We start from the raw sequence: 21676 nt of genomic DNA on the forward strand, positions 1-21676 counted from the left end.
GTTGTCTTTGTTGTTCAGTCACTCAGTCGTGTCCGACTCTTTGAGACCCCATGGACTGCCGCATGCCAGGCTTCCCTGTCCTTTACCATCTCCTGAAGCTTGCTCAAACTTATGTCTATTGAGTCGGTGATGCCATCCAACCATCTCATCCTCTCTCGTCCCCTTTTCCTCCTGCCTTCAGTCTTTCCCAGCATCTAATGAGTCAGCTCTTTGCATCAGGTGGCTGAAGTATTAGAGATTCGGCTTCAGCATCAGTCCTTCCAATGAATAGGCATGTCGTTCCAATGAATAAGCATCCTAGGCATTGTTGCCTAGGATGGTCGTTTCCTGCTGGGGCTGAAGAATTGACTGAGCGGCGCATAGAGGTCAGCGTTGAATGTAGCAGAGAGAAGGAATCCTCATGACTCAGAGCAGTAACAGGAGGTTTTGATCAGGATTGGGGAAATGAGAGAACAAGCTAGGAAGGGAAGCCCAGGAGTGAGGAAGAGGCCGAAGAGTTATGAGGGATGTATTTGGAAGCGAGGGCTCTTCAGAGGAATCTGTGGGGATGGAATGAAGGGTCTTTACAGGAAGAGTTTAGGAAGGAGGAGAGTTCTATCTCTAATCGGGAGCAGAGGATTGGGTATTAGAGAAATTGAGAGGTGGATTGGGCTAAGGGAGGGAATGTCAGGCTGGCCTGGTGAAGAACAGCCTGGGGGAGGGTTCGGAAGGGCAGGGGTGGGGAGGGCGTGGCCGCAGGTCACCCCCCACTGCTGTCACCGTGGCCGCAGCCCTCATCCTTTCTTACCTTGGTTAATCCAATCAAGTCTTCCAGGTCCTGTCCTTGCCCTCTTCCCGTCTGTCCTAACAGCATAGCCAGGGTGATCTTTTGAAAAGTAAGCAATTGGCAGGTCTGATCACCTCACGCCTGTGTTCAAAGGCCCTCAGTGAAGTCTTACTGTGGCTTACTGTGTTATCATCACTGCCTCCGGCCCGCTCTCTGCTGCAGCCCCGCTGGCCTCCCTGGGGCTCCTCTGGGAGCCTCCTGCCCCAGGGCCTCTTCTCAGGCTGTTCCCTCTGCCCGATGCACTCTTCACCCAAGCTCTCCCCCACCTCCCAGCAGGCATCCCTCCAACCCTTGCACCCTGGTGGAGCCCTCACCCTCTGCCAGGCCCTCCACCTGCTTCTGGGCCTTCTGGCTGTACCCAGCGCAGTCCAACTGACGTGGCACCCAGGTGGGTGCTCCAGCCCTCCTCGCTGCCCCCCTGGCACCCCTCTGGGTCCCATGCTCTGTCCTGGCAGAGAAGGCCCATCCCAGAGTGGAGCGGGGCCAGTGCCCCGCTCCCGTGGGCAGCTCTCGGGGGCGTGATGATGTGTGTTCTGCTTTCTGTTAGGGAGCTGCGGCATTTACACAGAAGGTGGAGTGAGGCTGCCCCAGCAACTGGGCGGCCCCGGGAGCTGCGGCTCCTCCTGCAGAAACCCTTAGAGAAAACATCTGTCACGTTGATCTCTGTGTTTACCTAGCACTTCAGACATCTTCATTTTTCCTCAAGACAGCTTGGTGAGGCAGTAGCTTTTTTTTTCCCCCCACCACACAGGCAATGTATGGCATGATTTTTGTTAGAAACACTATGTGGTGCTTAGGAAAACTTGTTATTGAGCAGGGAGTTGAGATTACCTACATAAATAACTAGATGAAATAAAACACACACACACTCACAATATCACCTGCATAAGTGAGTCTAAGATTTGATTTTCTCAGGTGGAATGAAAGGTATTGGATGGATCTGGAAGTCCATTACCGAAGCAGTGTCTTCCCCATATCAGGCCACAGTTTCTTTCCTTCCTCCTTCCCTCTTCCCTGGTGGCTCAGCTGGTAAAGAATCCCCCTGCAATGCAGGAGACCCCGGTTTGTTTCCTGGGCCGGGAAAATCCCCTGGAGAAGGGAATGGCTACCCGCACCAGTATTCTTGGGCTTCCCTTGTGGCTCAGCTGGTAAAGAATCTGCTTGCAATGCGGGAGACCTGGGTTCAATCCCTGGGTTAGGAAGATTCCCCTGGAGAAGGGAAAGGCTACCCACTCCAGTATTCTGGCCTGGAGAATTCCATGGACTGTATAGTCCATGGGGTTGCAAAGAGTCAGACATGACAGAGCAGCTTTCCCTTTCCCTCCCTCCCTCCCTTCTTTCCCTCTCATTCTCTCTCTCTCTCTTTCTCAAATCTTCGCTTATTAAAAATAATGGGGCTTGTTAGCTGACATTTTAAATAGGCCTGAGAGAATGACGACACTTGCATGGTGAGTGGGACTAAGCACAGGCCACCGAGCAGCCAGTGAAGCGCAGAAGGGCACTTCTATCTGTGTGATCATCGTACGTGTCTTAGGTTATTAAACACAACGCACAGGCATTGATAGGGGAAGATTTGAAGCAAGAGGGAATCTTTGCACAGTGCAAGCAGGTGGAGGGCTATTTGTACTGTCTGTCTACCATTCATTGGAAGTCATTCTTTATTATAGTTATTTGTAAGTATAAGACCTTATTATTCTGTCCCCAAATAAAAAATAAAATCTCCATGAGAGTGGCAAACTATAGTCACTGGGTTTTTATTATAAATCATAGTGGTTTTTTTTTTTTAATTCACCTTTGCATTTGCGATGTTCCTATGACAGTGTTTTTATCCACGGTAAGAACTTAATATGTCTTGAATAAATGGATGGATTTGGAATCTCAACACCAGCTGCCTTTGAGATCGTGAAAGCCTAGCTCAAGGTGGTGGATGAGGGAGACAGAAGAGGGGGAAACGTGTCTGCATGCAACAACAAAACCCCCAAGTCCTTGAAGAAAATGCAAACCGAGGTTTGGGCCTCAGAATTATCAGATGCCATTTAACATATTACTGGACACACGCTTGCGGCTTCCCTGCTGGCTCAGTGGTAAAGAATCCACTTACCAATGCAGGAGACATAAGTTTGAACCCTGGGTCGGGAAGATCCCCTGGAGGAGGGCATGGCAACCCACTCCAGTATTCATGCCTGGAGAATCCCGTGGACAGAGGAGCCTGGCGGGCTACAGTCCATGGGGTCACAAAGAGTCGGACACAACTTATTGACTAAACAACAAGAGGCACACGCTGTGGTTCCTGCAACCTGAACAGGTCCTGCTGTGTCCGCCCCTCTGCCTGGCCGAGCCCAGGTCCTGCTGAGTGTCCTGCCAGGGCCTGAGCGGCCTCGTATCAGCAGCACCTGGAGTGTGGGCCCGAGGCCCCTGAGGACGAGTTCAGGGAGCTCCACGAAGTCCCCTGACGGCAGGAGACCTCCAGTCAGGACTTCCCCGTCTGCTCAGCATTTTATCCAGAAAGCGTAACCTCCGCTCCACTGTGATTGAGATGGACTCTGCCTGGCCTGCCAGGTGTGGAAGTGCTGCCCCGACAGGACCACCGTGGTGATGGTGCTCACAGAGGGGTCTGTGTGAGGTTCCCCTTCATGCAGGAGTGAGACCTTACATGTGAACGGAGGAGTGTGCCTTCCTAAGGCAAGCCCTGAAAGGAACCTTATTGGGATATTGGAATTATATAAATAGTGGACATGTTTTAACTTGACACATATTCACTATTTGGGCTTCCCTGGTGGCTCAGTGGTATAGAGTCCACCTGCCAATGACGGAAACATGGGTTTGATCCCTGGGTTGGGAAGATCCCCTGGAGAAGGGAACGGCTACCCACTGCAGTATTCTGGCCTGGAGAATCTCCATTCACAGAGAAGCCTGGCAAGCTACAGTCCATGGGATCTCAAAGACTCAGACTTGACTGAGCGACTAGACAACAACATATTCACTATTCACTATACTAGGTGTTCCCACAAAGTGAAAGTGAAGTCGCTCAGCCGTGTCTGACACTTTGCGACCCCATAGACTGTAGCCTACCAGGCTCCTCTGTCCATGGAATTTTCCAGGCAATAGTACTGGAATGGATTGCCATTTCCTTCTCCAGGGGATCTTCCCAACTCAGGGCTCGAACCCAGGTCCCCCACATTATAGACAGACACTTTACTGTCTGAGCCACCAGGGAAGACCAAAGGTAGGGTCTTTTTAACAACTAAAATTGCATTCTAAAGAAGACACAGACAACTAGAAAATAAAAGAACTTATTCTTGCCCACTCCTTCCTCAAGGCTTTGTTACTGAATGGAATGCTAGGTGCTCTAGGCACCAGGGTGGGCTTCCCTTGTGGCTCAGCTGGTAAAGAATCTCCCTGCAATGTGGAAGACCTGGCTTGATCCCTAGCTTGGGAAGATCCCCTGGAGAAGGGAACAGCTACCCACTGCAGTATTCTGGCCTGGAGAATTCCAGTCGGACACAACTGAGCGGCTTCCACTTTCACATTTCACTTCCCTAGGCACCAAGGTAGGGGTAAGACCTGAGATACAGTCATCTGGTTCTAGATTTTAGCCCCAGTCTGTCTGTTAGTAATCTGGGTATTTTGGTAAGCAAGAAACCGTCCTAAAATTCACTTTTCTTAACCTGTTATTCAGAGGGTACATTTGCCCTAAAATCTGGGTTCTCATTAGATGTATGAGAATCCACAGGGGCAGCACCGTTCACGGAAGCTGTCTGCACACCCTGACTAGTGTCCTCTAGGCGGCACAGAGGGGGTTGAGTGACCAGGGTGCCTATCAGAGCGTGTTTCCTCTCTAGTAGCATCGTTTTGTTTTTGAGGGTGGCAGTTTTTAGTTGCAAAGTCATACGATGTGGAGAGCAGGCTGAGCCCTTACTCATGGGGAAGCTGGCCCTGCCACTCGTTCCCTGGCTGCTCCTGGTCTTCTGGGCACCCTCTCTCTCTCCATCCTCACCTGTGCAGTGATACTTAGGAAGTGATTAAAAACGAGCCTCTTTGTTTAATACCAACCCCCTATCTCTCTAAAAACTGAACTTAATTGACGAGTCCAGTCACTAAGTATTCTGAACATTTAACTTAGTTAGAATTTACTGCACTTGAATAAGCTGTTATGTCATATATAATCTGGGAGGGTGGGTTGCAAGGTAGCAGAATGAAATTTTTATGACTCTCAAAGGTCTGCTGACATTTATAAATGTACATATATGTCACTTTAGGAAACAGGACATTATGCAGTGACAGAGCTACTTGATGTCTCACCAGTTGCTAAGACAGTGTCTCATTTGGAGCCTCAAGTGATCTTTCTTTTTTTAAAAAAATTATTTATTTTTGGCTGTGCGGGGTCATTGTTGCTGTGCACAGTCTTTCTCTAATTGTGGCAAGCGGGGGCTACTCCTGTTGCAGAGCACGGGCTTCAGGAGTCACAGCTCTAGGAGCACAGGCTCAGCACTTGCGGCACGCGGGCTTCGTTGCTCCAGGCACATGGAATCTTCCCAGACCAGCAATTGAACCCGTGCAGATTCTTATCCACTGTACCACCAGGGGAGTCCACCTCAAGTGATCTAACAACTAAACAAGACAGCCTCCGTTTAAAAGTCCCGATGACACATTCACCCAGACATTTATGTTACTAAAGGTGGTGGAGAAGCGAAGATGACTAGCACAGTCTGCGGTTCTTGAGTCTGGTAGGTGATACAGCAAGGTTTTTTGAGTCATTTCAGCAGAATCGCTTGCTGTGTGCTGCAGGAGGTGGGAGTGAGCCGCTCCACCAGCCAGGCAGAGGGGGCCAGTTCCTTAGGGAGTGAGAAGTAGCTTGTGTGCTGGACGGTGGAAGAAGGGCAGGAGGAGAGTCCAGGAGAGTCGGTACCACTGGTCACCAAAGGTCTTAGGTCATGCCGAGCAGTCTGGAGTTTATTCTGATGGCAGTGAGGGGGTCACTGAAAGAATTTAAGCTGAGACATTGACGCTATGGATGAGAGTTTTAGTAAGATGACTGACATCTGTGCAGAGGGGTGGTGGAGGGAAGGTAGGCCTACCTGTCGGGGAGGGTGCACACTGAGGGTCACACAAGAGCGCCCTAAATCGTGTGTTGTCATGGCAACGGACAGCAAGGAAAGTCCTTGAAGCCACAAGGTGACACTGTGAGGGAACAGAGACCGTTAAAAGATAGAAGCTAGGGGGCCGTGCAGGGGCTGGTAAAGAGGAGCTGTCAGAGGCAGATGTCCACTTCTCTGTCCACATCAGGCTTGTCCTTGTGATGTTTTAATTCATTTCTTGGGCGTTTTGTTGTTGTTTGTTTGTTTTTGATGTGGGCCATTTTAAAAGCCTTTATTGGATCTGTTACAATATTGCTTCTGTTTTTTGTTTTGGTTTTTTGGCCGTGAGACATGTGGGATCTTAATTCCCCGACTGGGGATTGAATCCGCATCCCTTGGCCTGGAAGGTGGAGTCTTAACACTGGACCGCCAGGGAAGTCCTGGGAGTTTGTCTTTTTTGTATGTTTGTTTAAATCCCTTTAGAAACCTAAATGGAAATCTTTCTCCCGACTCTTGTCTGGTCCCAATGCTTTGTTTGTTTCCTTGATTATTAGTGAATTAAACACTGAAAATCCTCAGGAAACTGCCTCCCTGGAAATGGACTTGTCTGATCTTCATGGAACACTGTGGGTCCGCGGCCAAGCTATGATCTCCGCAGTGAGATGTGGGGAACGCCCTGGGTGAATTTTAGTTTCCAGTGTAGCTTGGGATTGAATCTTCTCGAAAGCGAGTCATCTGCTCTGAAACAAATGCCTCTGCCAGATATCTGGAAAGGTTCCATTACTGCTGTGCCCAGTAAGTGGCAGTAAAGTCCCCAGCCTCGTCCAAAGGGAGGTCTAACACTGCGCTGGATTCGCAGCGTTTTACTGCACTGACAGATGCATTCAAGGGGGCATTTCCGGCAGATTCGCAGGGACCCAGAGACGAAAGGAAGTAGGTGTTGGGCGCTGTCTCTCTAGCAGGGGATAGTTGAAAATGCATTTGGCCCACCTGACCACAATACAAATTCAACCCAGGGCTTAACTCTTTAGCGAGGGAGAGGGGTTGGGCCCCAGCGACGCCCGCCTGGGAACTCAGCCCTCCTGGGCTTTCGTTTCTCACACACCCACTTGCCTCCCTTCACAGAGCCCTGGCCTCTCCCACCCCCACTTCAAGGGTGCCTTGCTTCTGGTAGACCAGAGTACTCGTTCTCCAGCAAATGCATTTGAAGGGCTAGCTCTGCTAAGAAAATGATAACAAACTTAATAATCAACACAAGTACAGGTGCTTCCCAGGTGGCTATTGGTAAAGAACCTGCCTGCCAATGCAGGCGATGTAAAAGACACGCGTTCAGTCCCTGGGTTGGAAGGATCCCCTGGAGGAGGAAATGGCGACCCACTCCAGTATTCTTGCCCGGAGAATCCCACGGACGGAGGGGTCTGGTGGGCTACAGTCCACGGGGTCGCAAAGAGTCAACTGGGCATGACTTAGTGACTGGTCTCACACACACAGACACACAGTTCCTTCATTTGGGATTACAGACAGGAGAGGTTGCCTGCTAAGACAGTCCACATCTCAGCCTGTGGGTGGGTTGGAGCTGACAGATCTTGAGGCCTGGTGGAGGCCTGGTGGGCTGGACTGTCCAGCAGGTGGTCAGAGTGAGCCTGGGGCCCTCTCCTCTCTGACTTTACGCCATCTCCAGGCCCCAAGATCCATCTTAAAGACAGTGGGAGCCTAGGTATTCCCTTCTGTCTCTCTGCTCTGCAGCCATACCTGCTGACCAGTTGCCAGGGAGGACCCTCTACACCTCTTCTAGCTCTGTCTCATCTGGTGCACTAGGGCCCTGCCTTCCTTTGAGGCTGTTCTGCTCAGGACACCCGAGGAGCCGGCTCTGAGCCCCACACTCCCTCCTGGGCTGCCACTGGTATTTGTTTTTCTCCCTTAGGGTAGAGACTCCCAGCCCTGTGCTCCTTTGAACCAAGAGATGGGGAGAGTCTTTGTGGATCTGCACAGCTGGCTCGGGTTCCAGGCCACCCACTTCTCTGGGATCTTGTCTCCAGCTCATTGTTCCTGTGTCCCAGGGGGAGGGTGGGCCTTTTGTTTCAGTGTCTTAATTGAAGTCCTATAAAATAATGATATTTTAAACACCCAAGAGATATGCCTACTTCCCACCAGGAATGAAGAGGGTTGTTTAATGCCCATTATAAAACGATTAATAAAAAAATCAGATGACCTACGAATTGAGAGGATTAGAAAAATAAAGAAATGATGATACAAAAGAACATCTTTGTTAATACTAACAGCCTGTATTTAAGTCAACACAGTGAATCTCCCCTCCTTGTAATCCAATTCCTTTCAAAAAAACACATTAAAACTATTCCTTTAAGAAAATAAGTGGGATAATATGACTGAAAATCAAAAAAGATATTCATCTTGTTTGTGGACATCTTTTAAGTTTTTAGTTTCTCAAAGAGCAATTCGTAGTGCTCAGATAATAAATCATTTGTGGAGAGAGAGACAGAATTCCATGGAACTGTGGAGTTTTTAAACCACAAAGGAAACCTGGAGATCCTAGAAAACCTTGGATGTGGAAGGTTAAAACTTTCCTCCAAGACCATACAGCTAATTAGAGGCAGAGCTCAGATGAGAACTCAGGTTTCCTGGCCCTCAAGTCCAACCTCTTTCCAAGATCACTTCTCAGATTCTTCCGTAGGAAGTTTAATTAAATTATGCGCCTCACATTGCTTGTGGTTTGAAACATGAGCGCCTTGGTATCCCGGCTTGAGTGGGGTCAGGGTGGCGTGTTAGACCACACTGGTGCAGGAAAGACGGAGCCCTGGCCAGGTTGGGGGCTGGAAATTCATTAGTAAGAGGGATTCCAAGTTGAAGCTAAAGAAACAGGGCCGTGGCAGGCCATCAGGGAAGAGCAGTGAGTGGTGAAGAAGAGGAGCAGAAGATGCCAGGAAGCCTGGGCTGGGGCCCAGGTGCGGAAACATGGTACCCTTCAGAGGCCCTGATTCTTTGGGCTAAGCATCCCACTTTCTGTATGTGGCTCATAGCTATTCAAGTGACCCCCGTTTTTGGAGGGAATCATGTAAGCCAAGAGAAAAAAGTTTATAAAATAAAAGTCTCTATTTGAAATTTGGCCTTCCAAACTAGACGTGGCTATAGTCATAAAATGTAACCTTCCTACTGGGGTCTGGGGGTACCTCTGCATTTTATCATTTCACTCCATTAAAAAAAAGTTCAGGGACTTCCCTGTTGGTCCAGAGGTTACGACTTCGCCCTCCAACACAGGCAGTGCGAGTTCGATCCCTGGTCAAGGAGCTAAGGAACCCACATGTCTTGTGCCCCAAAACTGAAACATTAAAAGGTTTCAATAAAGACTTAAGAAAATACAGCTTTAAAAAAATCTAATAAAGCCAATAAAGGCTCTCAGGTGTTCATGCATCGTTATGTAAGCCCTTTGGAAGAGAACTTCACCTTTTCCTCCTCCTTTTGCAGTCCTAGTAAGTTTCCTTTTTAATTAATCTTAAAATTTTGTGAAAGGTCTCATAAGACTCATGCCCATGCTTGGCCAAGGTGATTAAGGATTTCTGTGCGTCAAGCACTGCCCAGATTTAACCTGAGTAACAGTATCGACTGGAAATGATTTAATCTATTATAGTAGCTGGAAGAAGACTTTTATTTTTAAACTGTATTTTGTGCTATTAGATTTATATCCCAAAGGTTGTCTGAAATACTATGTTTAGGTTCAATTTTCAGATTTTTTCACACTTCATAGTGTGTAATTTTTTTTCTCCCTACCCCTTGCACAAAAAAGACTTGTACTTTTTCAGTAGAAAAAGGGGCCACCTGTGGCTTTCCAGGTGGTGCTAGTGATAAAGAACCACCCTTACCAAAGCAAGAGACATGAGACATGAGTTCGATCCCTGGTGGGGAAGATCCCCTGAAGGAGGAAATGGCAGCCCACTCTGGTATTCTTGCCTGGAGAATCCCATGGACAGAGGAGCCTGGCGGACTACAGTCCATGGAGTCACAGAAGAGTCAGACATGACCTAAGCAACTTAGCACACATGCACCCCTTGTACATTGACTTTTTAGTAGAGTGGAAATGATTTATTTCCAAACAAAGGAATGGTACTAACGCTCTTTAAATGTCCACCTTGGTGTTGATTATATAAAGTGGCTACAGACCTGTTTTCTAGCAGGAATATGATTTTAATGAGTGGGAAAGAATACCACAGCAATGAAAAAGAGAACTAAGCTCATTTTTGAGATAAATTTTAGTCTTCAGTGAGTAGAAATCAGATATTGATTTGGAGTCTGTTGTAAGTCAGATAAATGAAACTACAGAAATTTAATGTGAATTGATTTGGCATCCAATAGACTATTACCTGAATGTGACTTTTAATACATAAACTATATGGAGAAATTAAAATAGAGCATTCACTTACTTATGCGACAGTCTTCCCTTGTCAATTCCCATAATGGACCGGAGGACTTTTTGAAATAATAGGGAGGAAAGCTGCAAGGAATGGATGATTATTGGTAGGCTCCTATTTCTATCTCCATTGACTGTTTTATCCATTCATTTCTTGAAACATTTATTGAGTACTTAGCAGATAGATAGATACGTCTTCTGCCCTCAAAGGAACCCAGAGTTTGGATGGAAGGGGAAAAAAGGACATGTGTCTGCAGAAGGGTTTTGGATAATGGAGTCAGAGATTGACGAGCTATCAGAGGGTGCCTCGGGGGGTGTGGTTTATAAGGTCACCAAGGTCTGGGTTCAGATCTCGACTTTCAAAGCCCGGAGACTGGGTTTGGGCTAGTGTGACCAGAGTTGTTTGGGCTCAGTGGAAATGACCTGTAGCAGCTAACTATGAGAGAACAAAGCAGAATACCATTTGATTCTGTGCACTGACAACTAGTGGGCTTCCCTGGTGGCTCAGCTGGTGAAGAATCTGCCTGTGCTGCTGGAGACCTGGGTTCCATCCCTAGGTTGGAAGATCCCCTGGAGAAGGGAACAGCTACCCACTCCAGTATTCTGGCCTGGAGAATTCTGTGGACTAGATAGTCCATGGGGTCGCAAAGAGTGACTGAGATTCGACATGACTGAGCAACTTTTACTTCACTTCACTTCACTTCCACTTTCACTTCAATTCACTGAGAACTAGAATTAATAAGCAGATCAGAATACATTCATTGGCTGTGTGTTCTCTGATTAGGAGAGTCGACATGGGAATTATAATAAACAAGTGACTTGGTGAGACTAGACTGGAAGCAAAGGCAACAAGTGGAAAGACCTTGGAAACCAGTGGCATCAAACAGTGACTCCTCATTGGAACCAAGTCCAGGAGTCCCCCGGGGGTCCCAGTCTTTCCTATTAGATGGTAACAAAGACACTGACAGAAGGGTTCTGGTCATACAAGCCCAGTTCTTTCTGTTGGCCCATTCTTTCCTTATAAAACCATCGACTAAGCTATAGGTTGGTGCAGTTTTAGAGTCATGTACTTCAAGCCTAAAGAGTTCTAGGCATTTTCCTTTGGCATAGGATGTGTTTTTTAATTCTAAGACTAAATGGGTTTGTTTTTTTGTGTGTACACACACACACACACACACACATGAAGAGTTAATCTCATCTATTATGACTTGATTTTGTTATTTTGACTTTCTAAGGGTAGGGTTATCTTCACATTTCTCTTCCTTTCCGTACTAAACAAAACTTATACTCGTCCTGTGAAGTTTAACTGAAGCGTCTTTGCCTTGGTGCACATCTTCCTGGCGTTCTCTTTTCCTCCCTGTTGGATTTGGACTCTGCTACCCTTTCGTCTCATTCCAGCCTGTGATTTTGTGTTCTTCTTTCCTACACCTTTCTGGTATGGTGGGTGGTTAGAAACACATGATTGATTGGTTTAATTATGCCCAATGCTCTCTTATCTGTTAAAGATCGTCTGTCTTTAATGATTAAATTTGCTTTCTTTTTAGAATGAGAGCATAATGTCACTTTGATCCACAATAAAAAAAAAAAAGGTTCATTTCCTATTTCTCACCTTAAAGAAGTATTTGGAAAAGTGTCACATAATTAAAGTTTCTTGAGTTGTTAATTCCACCAGGAAAATTTCTATAGTAAGTTTTCTTTCTTCCTGATGTTGTGATGGGGATTGGGCCAGAAATGACCCTAAAAGTCCTATTTCTTGGCCTGAGTTATTTCATGAACATTTTAAAAGTCTGATAATTAATTTTTAAAAAATCTTGAGAGAACCAAATAAATCAAGATAAGGACACAGTAAGTGAGGGTATAGAATATGTCCTCCTTTGAAGTGTATGTAATTTCTTTATTATACCTGACTCTTAGCACTTTTGACAATCTCTTCTAATGTGTGACTTTGAAGCTTTTGGAATAGATTATGCCTCCAGTGCTTACTGTCACTCATCTCTGTGGCCTTTCGTGGAACCAGGTGTATAATGAGGGTCACTGTTTGTGACTTTCACGAAGAAACCAAGGGCCAGTGTGTTGAAAGCCCTCCTGGAGGAGGCTGGATGAATCAACAATTCACCTGTAAAGGACTTAGGTAGAGAACAGAGTTCCTCGCCTCCCTTCCTTTAGCCTGCTGCTGCTGCTGCTAAGTCACTTCAGTCGTGTCCAACTCTGTGCGACCCCACAGATGGCAGCCCACCAGGCTCCCCCGTCCCTGGGATTCTCCAGGCAAGAACACTGGAGTGGGTTGCCATTTCCTTCTGCAATGCATGAAAGTGAAAAGTGAAGTCACTCAGTCTGTCCGACTCTTCACCACCCCATGGACTGCAGCCCACCAGGCTCCTCCATCCCTGGGATTTTCCAGGCACGAGTACTGGAGTGGGGTGCCATTGCTAAAGGAGGCTTATTCTAAAAGTTGAATTTGATTATTTTCAAAGATGGACACAGTGCAAGTAAAGAGTGAATACAGGTGAAGCGGACACAACAGGGGGTAAACATAGGCAAGAAATAAGATTATTTAAAAAATGTATGCCCTTTATACCCTGAGAAAACCATGGTTGAAAAAGACACTTGTACCCCAGTGTTCATTGCAGCACTATTTACAGTAGCTACGACATGGAAGAAACCTAGATGTCCATCAACTAATGAATGGATAAAGAAGCTGCGGTACATATATACAATGGAATATTACTCAGCCATAAAAAGGAACACATTTGAGTCAGTTTTAATCAGGTAGATGAACCTAGAGCCTATTATATAGAGTGAAGTAAGTTAGAGAAAAAGATCATATTTTAAAGCATATATATGGAATTTAGAAAAATGGTACCAATGAACCTATTCGACTGAAGTGACTTAGCAGCAGCAGCAATGGAGATACAGACATAGAGAACAGATTTGTGGACTTGGGGGGAAGGAGAGGGTTGGACAAATTGAGAGAGTAGCATGGAAGCATACACAGTACCCTATGTAAAATAGATAGCAGTAGGAATTTGCTCTGTGACTCTGGGAACTAGCCTGGAAGGGTGGGATGGGGTGGGAGGTGGGAGGGAGTTTCAAGAGGGAGGGAACGTGTGTATACCTGTGGCCAGCCTTGTAGCTCAGTCGGTAAAGAATCTGCCTGCAGTGCAGGAGACCTGGGTTCGATCCCTGGGTTGGGAAGATCCCCTGGAGAAGGAAATGGCAACCCACTCCAGTATCCTTGCCTGGAAAATCTCATGGACAGAAGAGCCTGGTGGGCTGCAGTCCATGGGGTCGCAAAGAGTTGGGCACGACTGAGCGACTAACACTAACTAACTAACTAACTAAGCAGAAACCGACATAATACTGTAAAGCAGTTATCCTTCAATTAAAAATAAATTTTTAAACAGTGTATGCCCTGGAGTTCTTCCCCTGTGCTGGAGAGGGAGGGACCACAGATTTTACCCAAAGTTTCCTCCAGCCTTAGAAAGAAGAGAAACAGCTGGACAGAGGCTGGGCAATCCCAGCTTAGTAATTAGCCCAAAGATGGATTCTGTCAACACGACAGTTTCACGTGTGCTGTTTTTATAGCTGTGATCTGTTAATAGTAACCCAAGAATTACAGTCCATGGGAGAAAAAAAAAATCTAGAACATTCCTTTCTGAATCCCAGGGCCTGGTTATCTCATACTGACACTACAATCCCTTCCAAACAGCATTAATTAGGGTAGATTAATTAGGTAGATTTGCTGCCTAAAGTGAGACTTTTTATTCTTTAAAGTATGCATTTAAGCCTCATAATATAAGAGCAGTTCCAAGTTATAGGGGGTAAGTTAGTGTTCACAAATTACAGATTCAGTCAACAAACATGGATTAAGGACCTGCTGCGTGTCCCACTGGGGATGTGGCAATAAATAGAATGGGTGTAAAAGGCAGGTAAGAGGTGGATGTACAACAATGCGAATGTGTTTAATAGCCCTGAACCTGGACACTTAAAATGGTTCAAATGGTAAACGTAGTGTCTGACTTACCACGATTTTAAAAAGGCAATTAAGGCAAGTAAAAGGCAACACAGTGGGACTAGATCAAGCACATGGGGCGGGGGGAGCGTGAGGGTCTCTGAAAGTGGCCTCGTCCCTGCCTGCAGGGGGTCCCTGGGCCCCGAGGTGCAGAGGAACTTGGGAGCCACTGCCCTCACCTTTTGTACTTGAAGGAGCCAGCTGGGGTCTGGGGTCTGCAGCGCCTAACCTGAGGCGAAGGGGAAGGGCCCGCTGCCCCGAGAGGCCGGCGCCTTTCCGTCTCCACTCATCAAGCCTCGTCCTGGTGCTCTCCTTCACAGACGGCCCTCCTGAGACGACAGGACCGGTACCAGCGCTCCACCGTGCCCCCCAGCGCACTGCAGGACGCCCAGAGCCTATTCGTGACAGAGGTAATGTGCTGCTTCTACGCTAGCTCACGTGTTAACTAAGTGATTTTTCTCTAGTGCCGCCTCCCCCTTTAAAAATTTCAGTGGTATTTTCAAGACAGTGTCAGGGAGAGATAATTACATTTTTATCATAGCCGTTAAAATAGTCAGTAGAATAAAGTGCAGTTTTCCGAGTCTGAAACGTGGGCAGAAATGTCAACAGGGGTCCATTTATGACAAAACACAAATTTGACAGAACTTATTTCATAGGCTTAACAATAAAGAGTAACTTGTAAATGGACACCAGGCAGACATTGATATTCTTTTCAAGGGAAACTCAGCACACGCGTTTATGTATTTGTTGACTTCATTTATATGTTTGTACATGTAACTTTTTATCAAGACTAGTTCAGTATTCATGAAGTGGCAGGTAATAATGAGCATAATAACTATCCTTTATCAATATATGATTATTATTACTTTTGTTTGCTCATACAGGTAATGACTCTTTTGTTAAGGAGGAAAGAGAAATTACTGCATCGAGATTGCCTTCTTTTTCTTTCTTGGGGTTTGTTTCTTCCTCCAGGTGCCTTTAGATGGGATGAATGAATTAGGTGTTTTAACCTTGTTTCTTGAAGTGCTCCTTCATTTTAAAAAAAAATAGTGAATTTTTATCCCCATTCTTCTAGTTGATGTTTAGAAGCTAACCGTGCCATCAATAAATTTGCCTGCTACAAGGAAGTTACATGCTATTGTAAGTGAAGGCCGATTACAATAACAACATTTGATTCCATGGATTACTAAAGAATTTTTTTTTTTGATGTGGGCCATTTTTAAATAGCTTACTTATTTTGGACTGTGCTGGGTTCTCGTTGCTTTGAGGGCTTTTCTCCCCTTACAGTGAGCGGGGGCCACTTTTTGTTCAGTGGCTTCTCCTGTTGCAAAGAACGGGCTCTAGAGCACAGTCTCAGAAGTTGTGGCACGCGGGCCTGGTTGCTCCAAGGCACGTGGGATCTTCCTGGATCAGGGATCGGACCCGTGTCTCCTGCATTGGCAGGTGGATTCTTCACCACTGAGCCACCAGGGAAGCCCTCCATTGGGATTTTTCAAAAAACTGAACGCGGTTACATTGTCTGAAGTGTGTTCTCTTATCGTTCTGAAAAGATAACTTCTTGCTTTATCTCCTTTGCCACTCTGTTCGTAACACTGATGCAAGACAAATGCGGTCCGATAAGTTTCAGTTTACATCATCTCAAATGTTTATTTTAAAACAGGACACAGGCGAACCGTCCTGCAGCCTGTTTTGCTAAAGAAAGTCACATTGTGGCACAGCCACACCCCTCGCTCACATATGCCTGTGACTGCTTGACATTACTGCTCAGACTCAATCGATGGTTGCAACAGACAGAGTGTCCCTCAGAGCCGAAAACATTCACTATCTCGCCTTCTGCAGAAAATATTTGCTGATATTTGTTTTAAGGCATATCATAAAACTGTTAATTACTAATTCAACTCTCCCAGTTTCTTAAAAAATAGGATTTTTGAAGGACGCCTCTCCATCGAGTTCTTTCATCGCTGCAGTCTGAGCAATAGCGACTTTACCCTGTGTGCAGGGGCCAGCACAGCCCCACCCTCTTGGGCCCCTTCCACCAGGGTGGAGTGCCCCAGCACTTCCTCCCCGTCCTCTCGTCCATGGGAGAATGACCTAATGGCTTAAAAAAAAAAAAAAAAAAAAAAAACACAAAAAAAACCCTTTCAGTATAACCTCAAAATATTATTGAATTTCACGACTTTGGAAGGTCAGTCATGAAACCAGCCAGATTCCTGCCTCTTTAGAGATAGTTCTCCAGGTACTGATTTCTGATCGAACCCCTTGTCTTCTGGACTTTCTGCACCCCCAGTCTCATGGAGGTTGCTAGCTTGTTCTCTGTTTCTGCCTTGGAATTCAGCTTGTGCCTGCCATGTGGGCAGTCAACAATGGCTTATGAAACAAGTGACTCTCTGGCTACTTAACCTGGTTAACTATATCTTTTGCAGTTTCTAATTTTTTTTTTTAATGCTTGCTCCTTGGAAAAAAAGCTATGACAAACCGATACAGCATATTAAAATGCAGAGACATCACTTTACCAACAAAGGTCCATATAGTCAAAGCTATGGTTTTTCTAGCAGTCATACATGGATGTGAGAGTTGGACCATAAAGAAAGCTGGGCACGGAAGAATTGATGCCTTAGAATTGTGGTGCTGGAGAAAATCTTGAGAGTCCCTTGGACTGCAAGGAGATCCAACCAGTCCATCCTAAAGGAAATCAGTTCTGAATATTCATTGGAAGGACTGATGCTGAAGGTGGAAGCTCTGATACTTTGGCCACCTGATGTGAAGAATTGACTCATTGGAAAAGACCCTGATGCTGGGAAAGATTGAAGGCAGGAGGAGAAGGGGATGACAGAGGATGAGATGGTTGGATGGCATCAGCAACTCAATGGACATGAGTTTGAGCAAACTCTGGGAGATAGTAAAGGAGGGGGAAGCCTGGCATGCTGTAGTCCATGGAGTCGCAGAGTCGGCCACGACTTAGCACCTGAACAACAAATAGTTTAAAATATGTAAACTGTAATTATCTTTCTTATCCATTTTGCCTAAGATATTAAAAATCTGGGCACTCAGGTGTCTGTTCATAAATACACTGATTGTGTACAAGTATATACTTATTTGGGCTTCCCTAGTGGCTCAAGTGGAGAAGGCAATGGCACCCCAGTCCAGGACTCTTGCTGGAAAATCCCATGGGCGGAGGAGCCTGGTAGGCTGCAGTCCATGGGGTTGCTAGGAGTTGGACACGACTGAGCGACTTCACTTTCACTTTTCCCTTTCATGCATTGGAGAAGGCAATGGCAACCCACTCCAGTGTTCTTACCTGGAGAATCCCAGGGATGGGGGAGCCTGGTGGGCTGCCGTCTCTGGGGTCGCACAGAGTTGGACACGACTGAAGCGACTCAGCAGCATCAGCAGCAGTGGCTCGGGGGTAAAGAATCCACCTGCAGTGCAGGAGCCACAGGAGATGCGGGTTTCATCCCTGGGTCAGGAAGATCCCCTGGAAGAAGACGTGGCTACTCACTCCAGTATTCTTGCCTGGAGAATCTCATGGACAGAGGAGCCTGGCGGGCTACAGTCCGTGGGGTTCCAAAGAGTCGGACACAACTGAATCGACCCAGCACTCATGCATACGTGAAGAGGTCATGGTGTCTCTGTGAACTGGAATCTAAATCTTTCTTCCTAGTTACCTCACACCATCCCTTATAAATAAATGAGATGCTGAGGGCAAATGTATGTAATACTGACTCATGAGCAAGTTGTAATGTGTGTAAATACCATGAAAGAGTCTTTCGGGTCGCACTTTTCATTTACTTTCATGTTCTCATAGAGGCCACATGACTTCTTAGGAACCTATTGGGTTTAAGTGAGGAGCAACATGTTGTTATGTAAATGCAGCAAGAGGAGGTGAGGTTTGTCTCCTTGTAACCCCTGCTTCTGGACCACGAATGATAGTGACTTTAATGACCCCTCTCCCAAGGGTAATGTTTCGGTGGTTCTTAAGCTTCAGGGAACCTCTCTCCGTGGTGGAATTTCAGGCATGAGAGGGTTGAGGGGAAAGAACTATTTTGATGTTGGTGTGGGTGTGCATTCATAAACTTTCCCAAATGTTCTCCAGAAGTCATCACATGTCTTTTTCCTTTTTTTCTTATGCTTTCTATTTTTTCTGCTTCTCCCAATAGTGCATCAAAACCTATAACTCTGACTGGCATCTTGTGAACTATAAATATGAAGATTACTCAGGAGAGTTTCGACAGCTTCCAAAGTGAGTACACGATCCGACTGCACAAGATGGGGTTAAACACACAGAAAAAGTTCTTTGTACTTGAAACACCCAGGGAAGTGAGTAACTTCACATGCAGTCAGAGTGATCAGAGAATGTGTTTCTAGATGGTTTGTGTGTATGTGGAGGCTTCCTTGGTAGCTCAGCTGGTAAAGAATCCTCCTGCAGTGCTGGAGACCCTGGTTCGATTCCTGGGTCAGGAAGATCCCCTGGAGAAGAGAGAGGCTACCCACTCCAGTATCCTTGGGCTTTCCAGGTGGCTCAGCTGGTAAAGAGTCCTCCTGCAATGCAGAAAACCTGGGTTCAATCCCTGGGTTGGGAAGATCCCCTGGAGAAGGGAACGGCTACCAACTCCAGTATTCTGGGCTGGAGAATTCCATGGACTGTATAGTCCATGGAGTGGCAAAGAATTGGACACAACTGATTGACTTTAACTTTCAATACTTTTCACTTTTTGTGTGTATGTGGGTTAGCTGTTGTTTATAAGGAATTTGACCATAGAACTCAAACCTAGTAGTATGGGATTGGTCGGTGATAAACTCACAGATGGTTTAATTGTGTTCAGTACCACTCAGGGTACCACTGATAAAACACAAACAGGTGAGGGTTTGTTTGTTTGTTTGTTTAAGTGAGAAATAGGAAACAAAGTAAATATAAGGGTATTGAACTATGTTGGGGTGTGTTTTATCTTAAGAAGACTATTTTGAAGAGACATGAAAAGCATTTTATATTGAACAAATTTTATATTTTAAAAAGCATTTTCCCAAATTTCTTCACTTCCTTTAATGTATTAACTCATTCTGAACTACACCAAAAGCCAGTGTGTTTAGATTGATAAGGGTAGTTAAAGTAAACCAGGTATAGATAGGTCTCGCCTTGAGAGGAGATCTATTATAAAATGGTACATCCTGAAATGATACAGTTGGCAAATTTTGGTTTATTATGAAAGTTGAAAGCAAACAATGATGGATTCTGTGTCAAAAGTAACTGTTGCCAATGAAAATTGTACTTGAGACTCTATTAATATATTTTTTCTTTGTGTTTGTTGCATCTGTGAGTTTGAACTGTTTTTAATGTTCTCAATGGACTTAGCTGTTTGTTTTTTTTCTGTTTGTGTGGTTCAGCCACTCCTTAAGAGTGTTCAGCCAACTTCCCAGTCTTCTCTTTTAAACCTCGGCTGAGAACACTCCCTTCCAGCATTGTCTTCTCCAGATGGCTCTGTTCCTTGCTTCTATATTTACCCAACACTCATCTGGGGCCTTGATTCTTCCCCTTTGATTGAATTCACCTATGGTTACTGAGAGGCTTGTTCATGCTGTTCTCATGACTGAAAGAGAATAGACTGAGGATATAGTATATTTACTACACGATATACTGTTGCTGCTGGTGGATTTTACCTCTGAGCATTAATAAGAGTTTCAATCATGTGATGAGGAGGAGGAGTCTGTAACAGTGACTTAAGAACATAGATTCTGTAGTCTGCTGGCGTCATCTACCTCCTCTGCCCTCTGTAAGCCTCAGTGTCCTCATCTGTTAAGTGGTCTTAGCACCGGTTCCCGCCATCTAAAGGATGAAGGGAAGTGCCACATGTGGAGTGCAGCACAGTGCCTAGCATGTAATAGCTGGAACTGTTATTGTCCTCCTTTTATCATTAATACCATCTTCATTAAGACTGCTTTGCAGTCACTTCAAAGGCAGTGACCTTATTTAAGCTTCATATTAAAGTTATTCTGCTGCTGCTGCTAAATCGCTTCAGTTGTGTCTGACTCTGTGCGACCCCATAGACGGCAGCCCACCAGGCTCCCCCGTCCCTGGGATTCTCCAGGCAAGAACACTGGAGTGGGTTGCCATTTCCTTCTTCAATGCATGAAAGTGAAAAGTGAAAGTGAAGTCACTCAGTCGGGTCAGACTCTTAGCAACCCCATGGACTGCAGCCTAGCAGGCTCCTCCGTCCATGGGATTTTCCAGGCAAGAGTACTGGAGTGGGTTGGCATTGCCTTTTCCACCACGCCTTTATTTTTTCGTACACATTACCATTATTAACATGCCTAACTCCCAGCAAGCTATGCCATCTTGTCTGTATAGCTTTTGGGAGCAATGTCGTCAGTTGTTTCCATTCTTCAGCCAAGTGGGCCAGCTTTGGATTTGTTAAAGGCTTGCTCCTCTGATGTGGGAAGAAATCTGGCATCTCTTCATAGACTAGGTAATTATAAAACAAGTTTCTTTCTTCTTTTTAAAGCAAAATGGCCAAGTTGGATAAACTTCCGGTTCATGTCTATGAAGTGGACGAGGAGGTCGACAAAGACGAGGTAGGATTGCTCGCTTATGAATTTAAAAATCGACTTAGTTCACAGTTAGACGACTTATTGGAAAATTACCAACATGTATCCAAAACAGGAATTGGAATGTTTCTTGAAACAGGGGAAGAATTTTTTAAAAATATCTTGTTTGATTGAAATAATGGTCTCTGTTTCAACTCCACTGCATAGCATTGCCTGTTCCTCTGGTCCTTGTTTATTTGTTCTGAGATGGTTTTCAAAGGCAAGATTTGGCTACATTGTTAAAAAGATCAAGATAACTTAGATCCCAAGTTTGGGTTGTTTTTCAAGGGATATTTGACACAAACTGGCAGCCAGTAGGTTTTAAATGGCTGTTTCTTCAGGGAGAGCTTTGAGTGAAGTAAATGGGACCCAGAAGCTCTGATTTTAACCAGCCCACTTTCCCTACTATTGGAGGATGGATGATGACTAGGCATGTGTAAAGGATGCTGAGCTGGGGCATTAAGTGTATTGTGTACACCTAGCAAGGAAAACCTAATAAAAAAGTTAGTACTGCCTGTCTCTGCATTTCTTCTTCTCCCCTACTCAGCTCATTGTGGGCATTAACAATGTGCACAGCAGCAAAGTATTTCAGAAACCACTTTAGAAATATTCTGGGAAGAGTCAGTGGTCATTCAAAATGAAAAACAAGATATTAAAACCTTGGCGTGAATTAATAGTGAGAGGAGGACTAATTGAAATAACACAGCAAACTGTGAAATCCTAGGCAGGTGGGTTGTTTCTATTGTTGCAGATAATAA

The 21676-nt window shown here is 45.6% G+C and overlaps 1 protein-coding gene across 17 annotated transcripts in view; it reads left to right on the top strand.

The window, feature by feature from the left end:
* Nucleotides 1-21676, top strand: part of DOCK9 (dedicator of cytokinesis 9) — a 284352-nt gene that overhangs the window by 140859 nt on the left and 121817 nt on the right. For all 17 annotated transcript variants that reach the window (XM_044927109.2, XM_044927115.2, XM_044927118.2 and 14 more), the window contains exons 3-5: nucleotides 14660-14749; nucleotides 18497-18579; nucleotides 20837-20906. In XM_044927109.2, coding sequence (XP_044783044.2) covers nucleotides 14660-14749; nucleotides 18497-18579; nucleotides 20837-20906 — 243 coding nt within the window. The remainder of the gene's footprint in view (nucleotides 1-14659; nucleotides 14750-18496; nucleotides 18580-20836; nucleotides 20907-21676) is intronic.

Source organism: Bubalus bubalis, chromosome 13 (genome assembly GCF_019923935.1).
Source record: "Bubalus bubalis isolate 160015118507 breed Murrah chromosome 13, NDDB_SH_1, whole genome shotgun sequence".
NCBI lineage: Eukaryota > Metazoa > Chordata > Mammalia > Artiodactyla > Bovidae > Bubalus > Bubalus bubalis.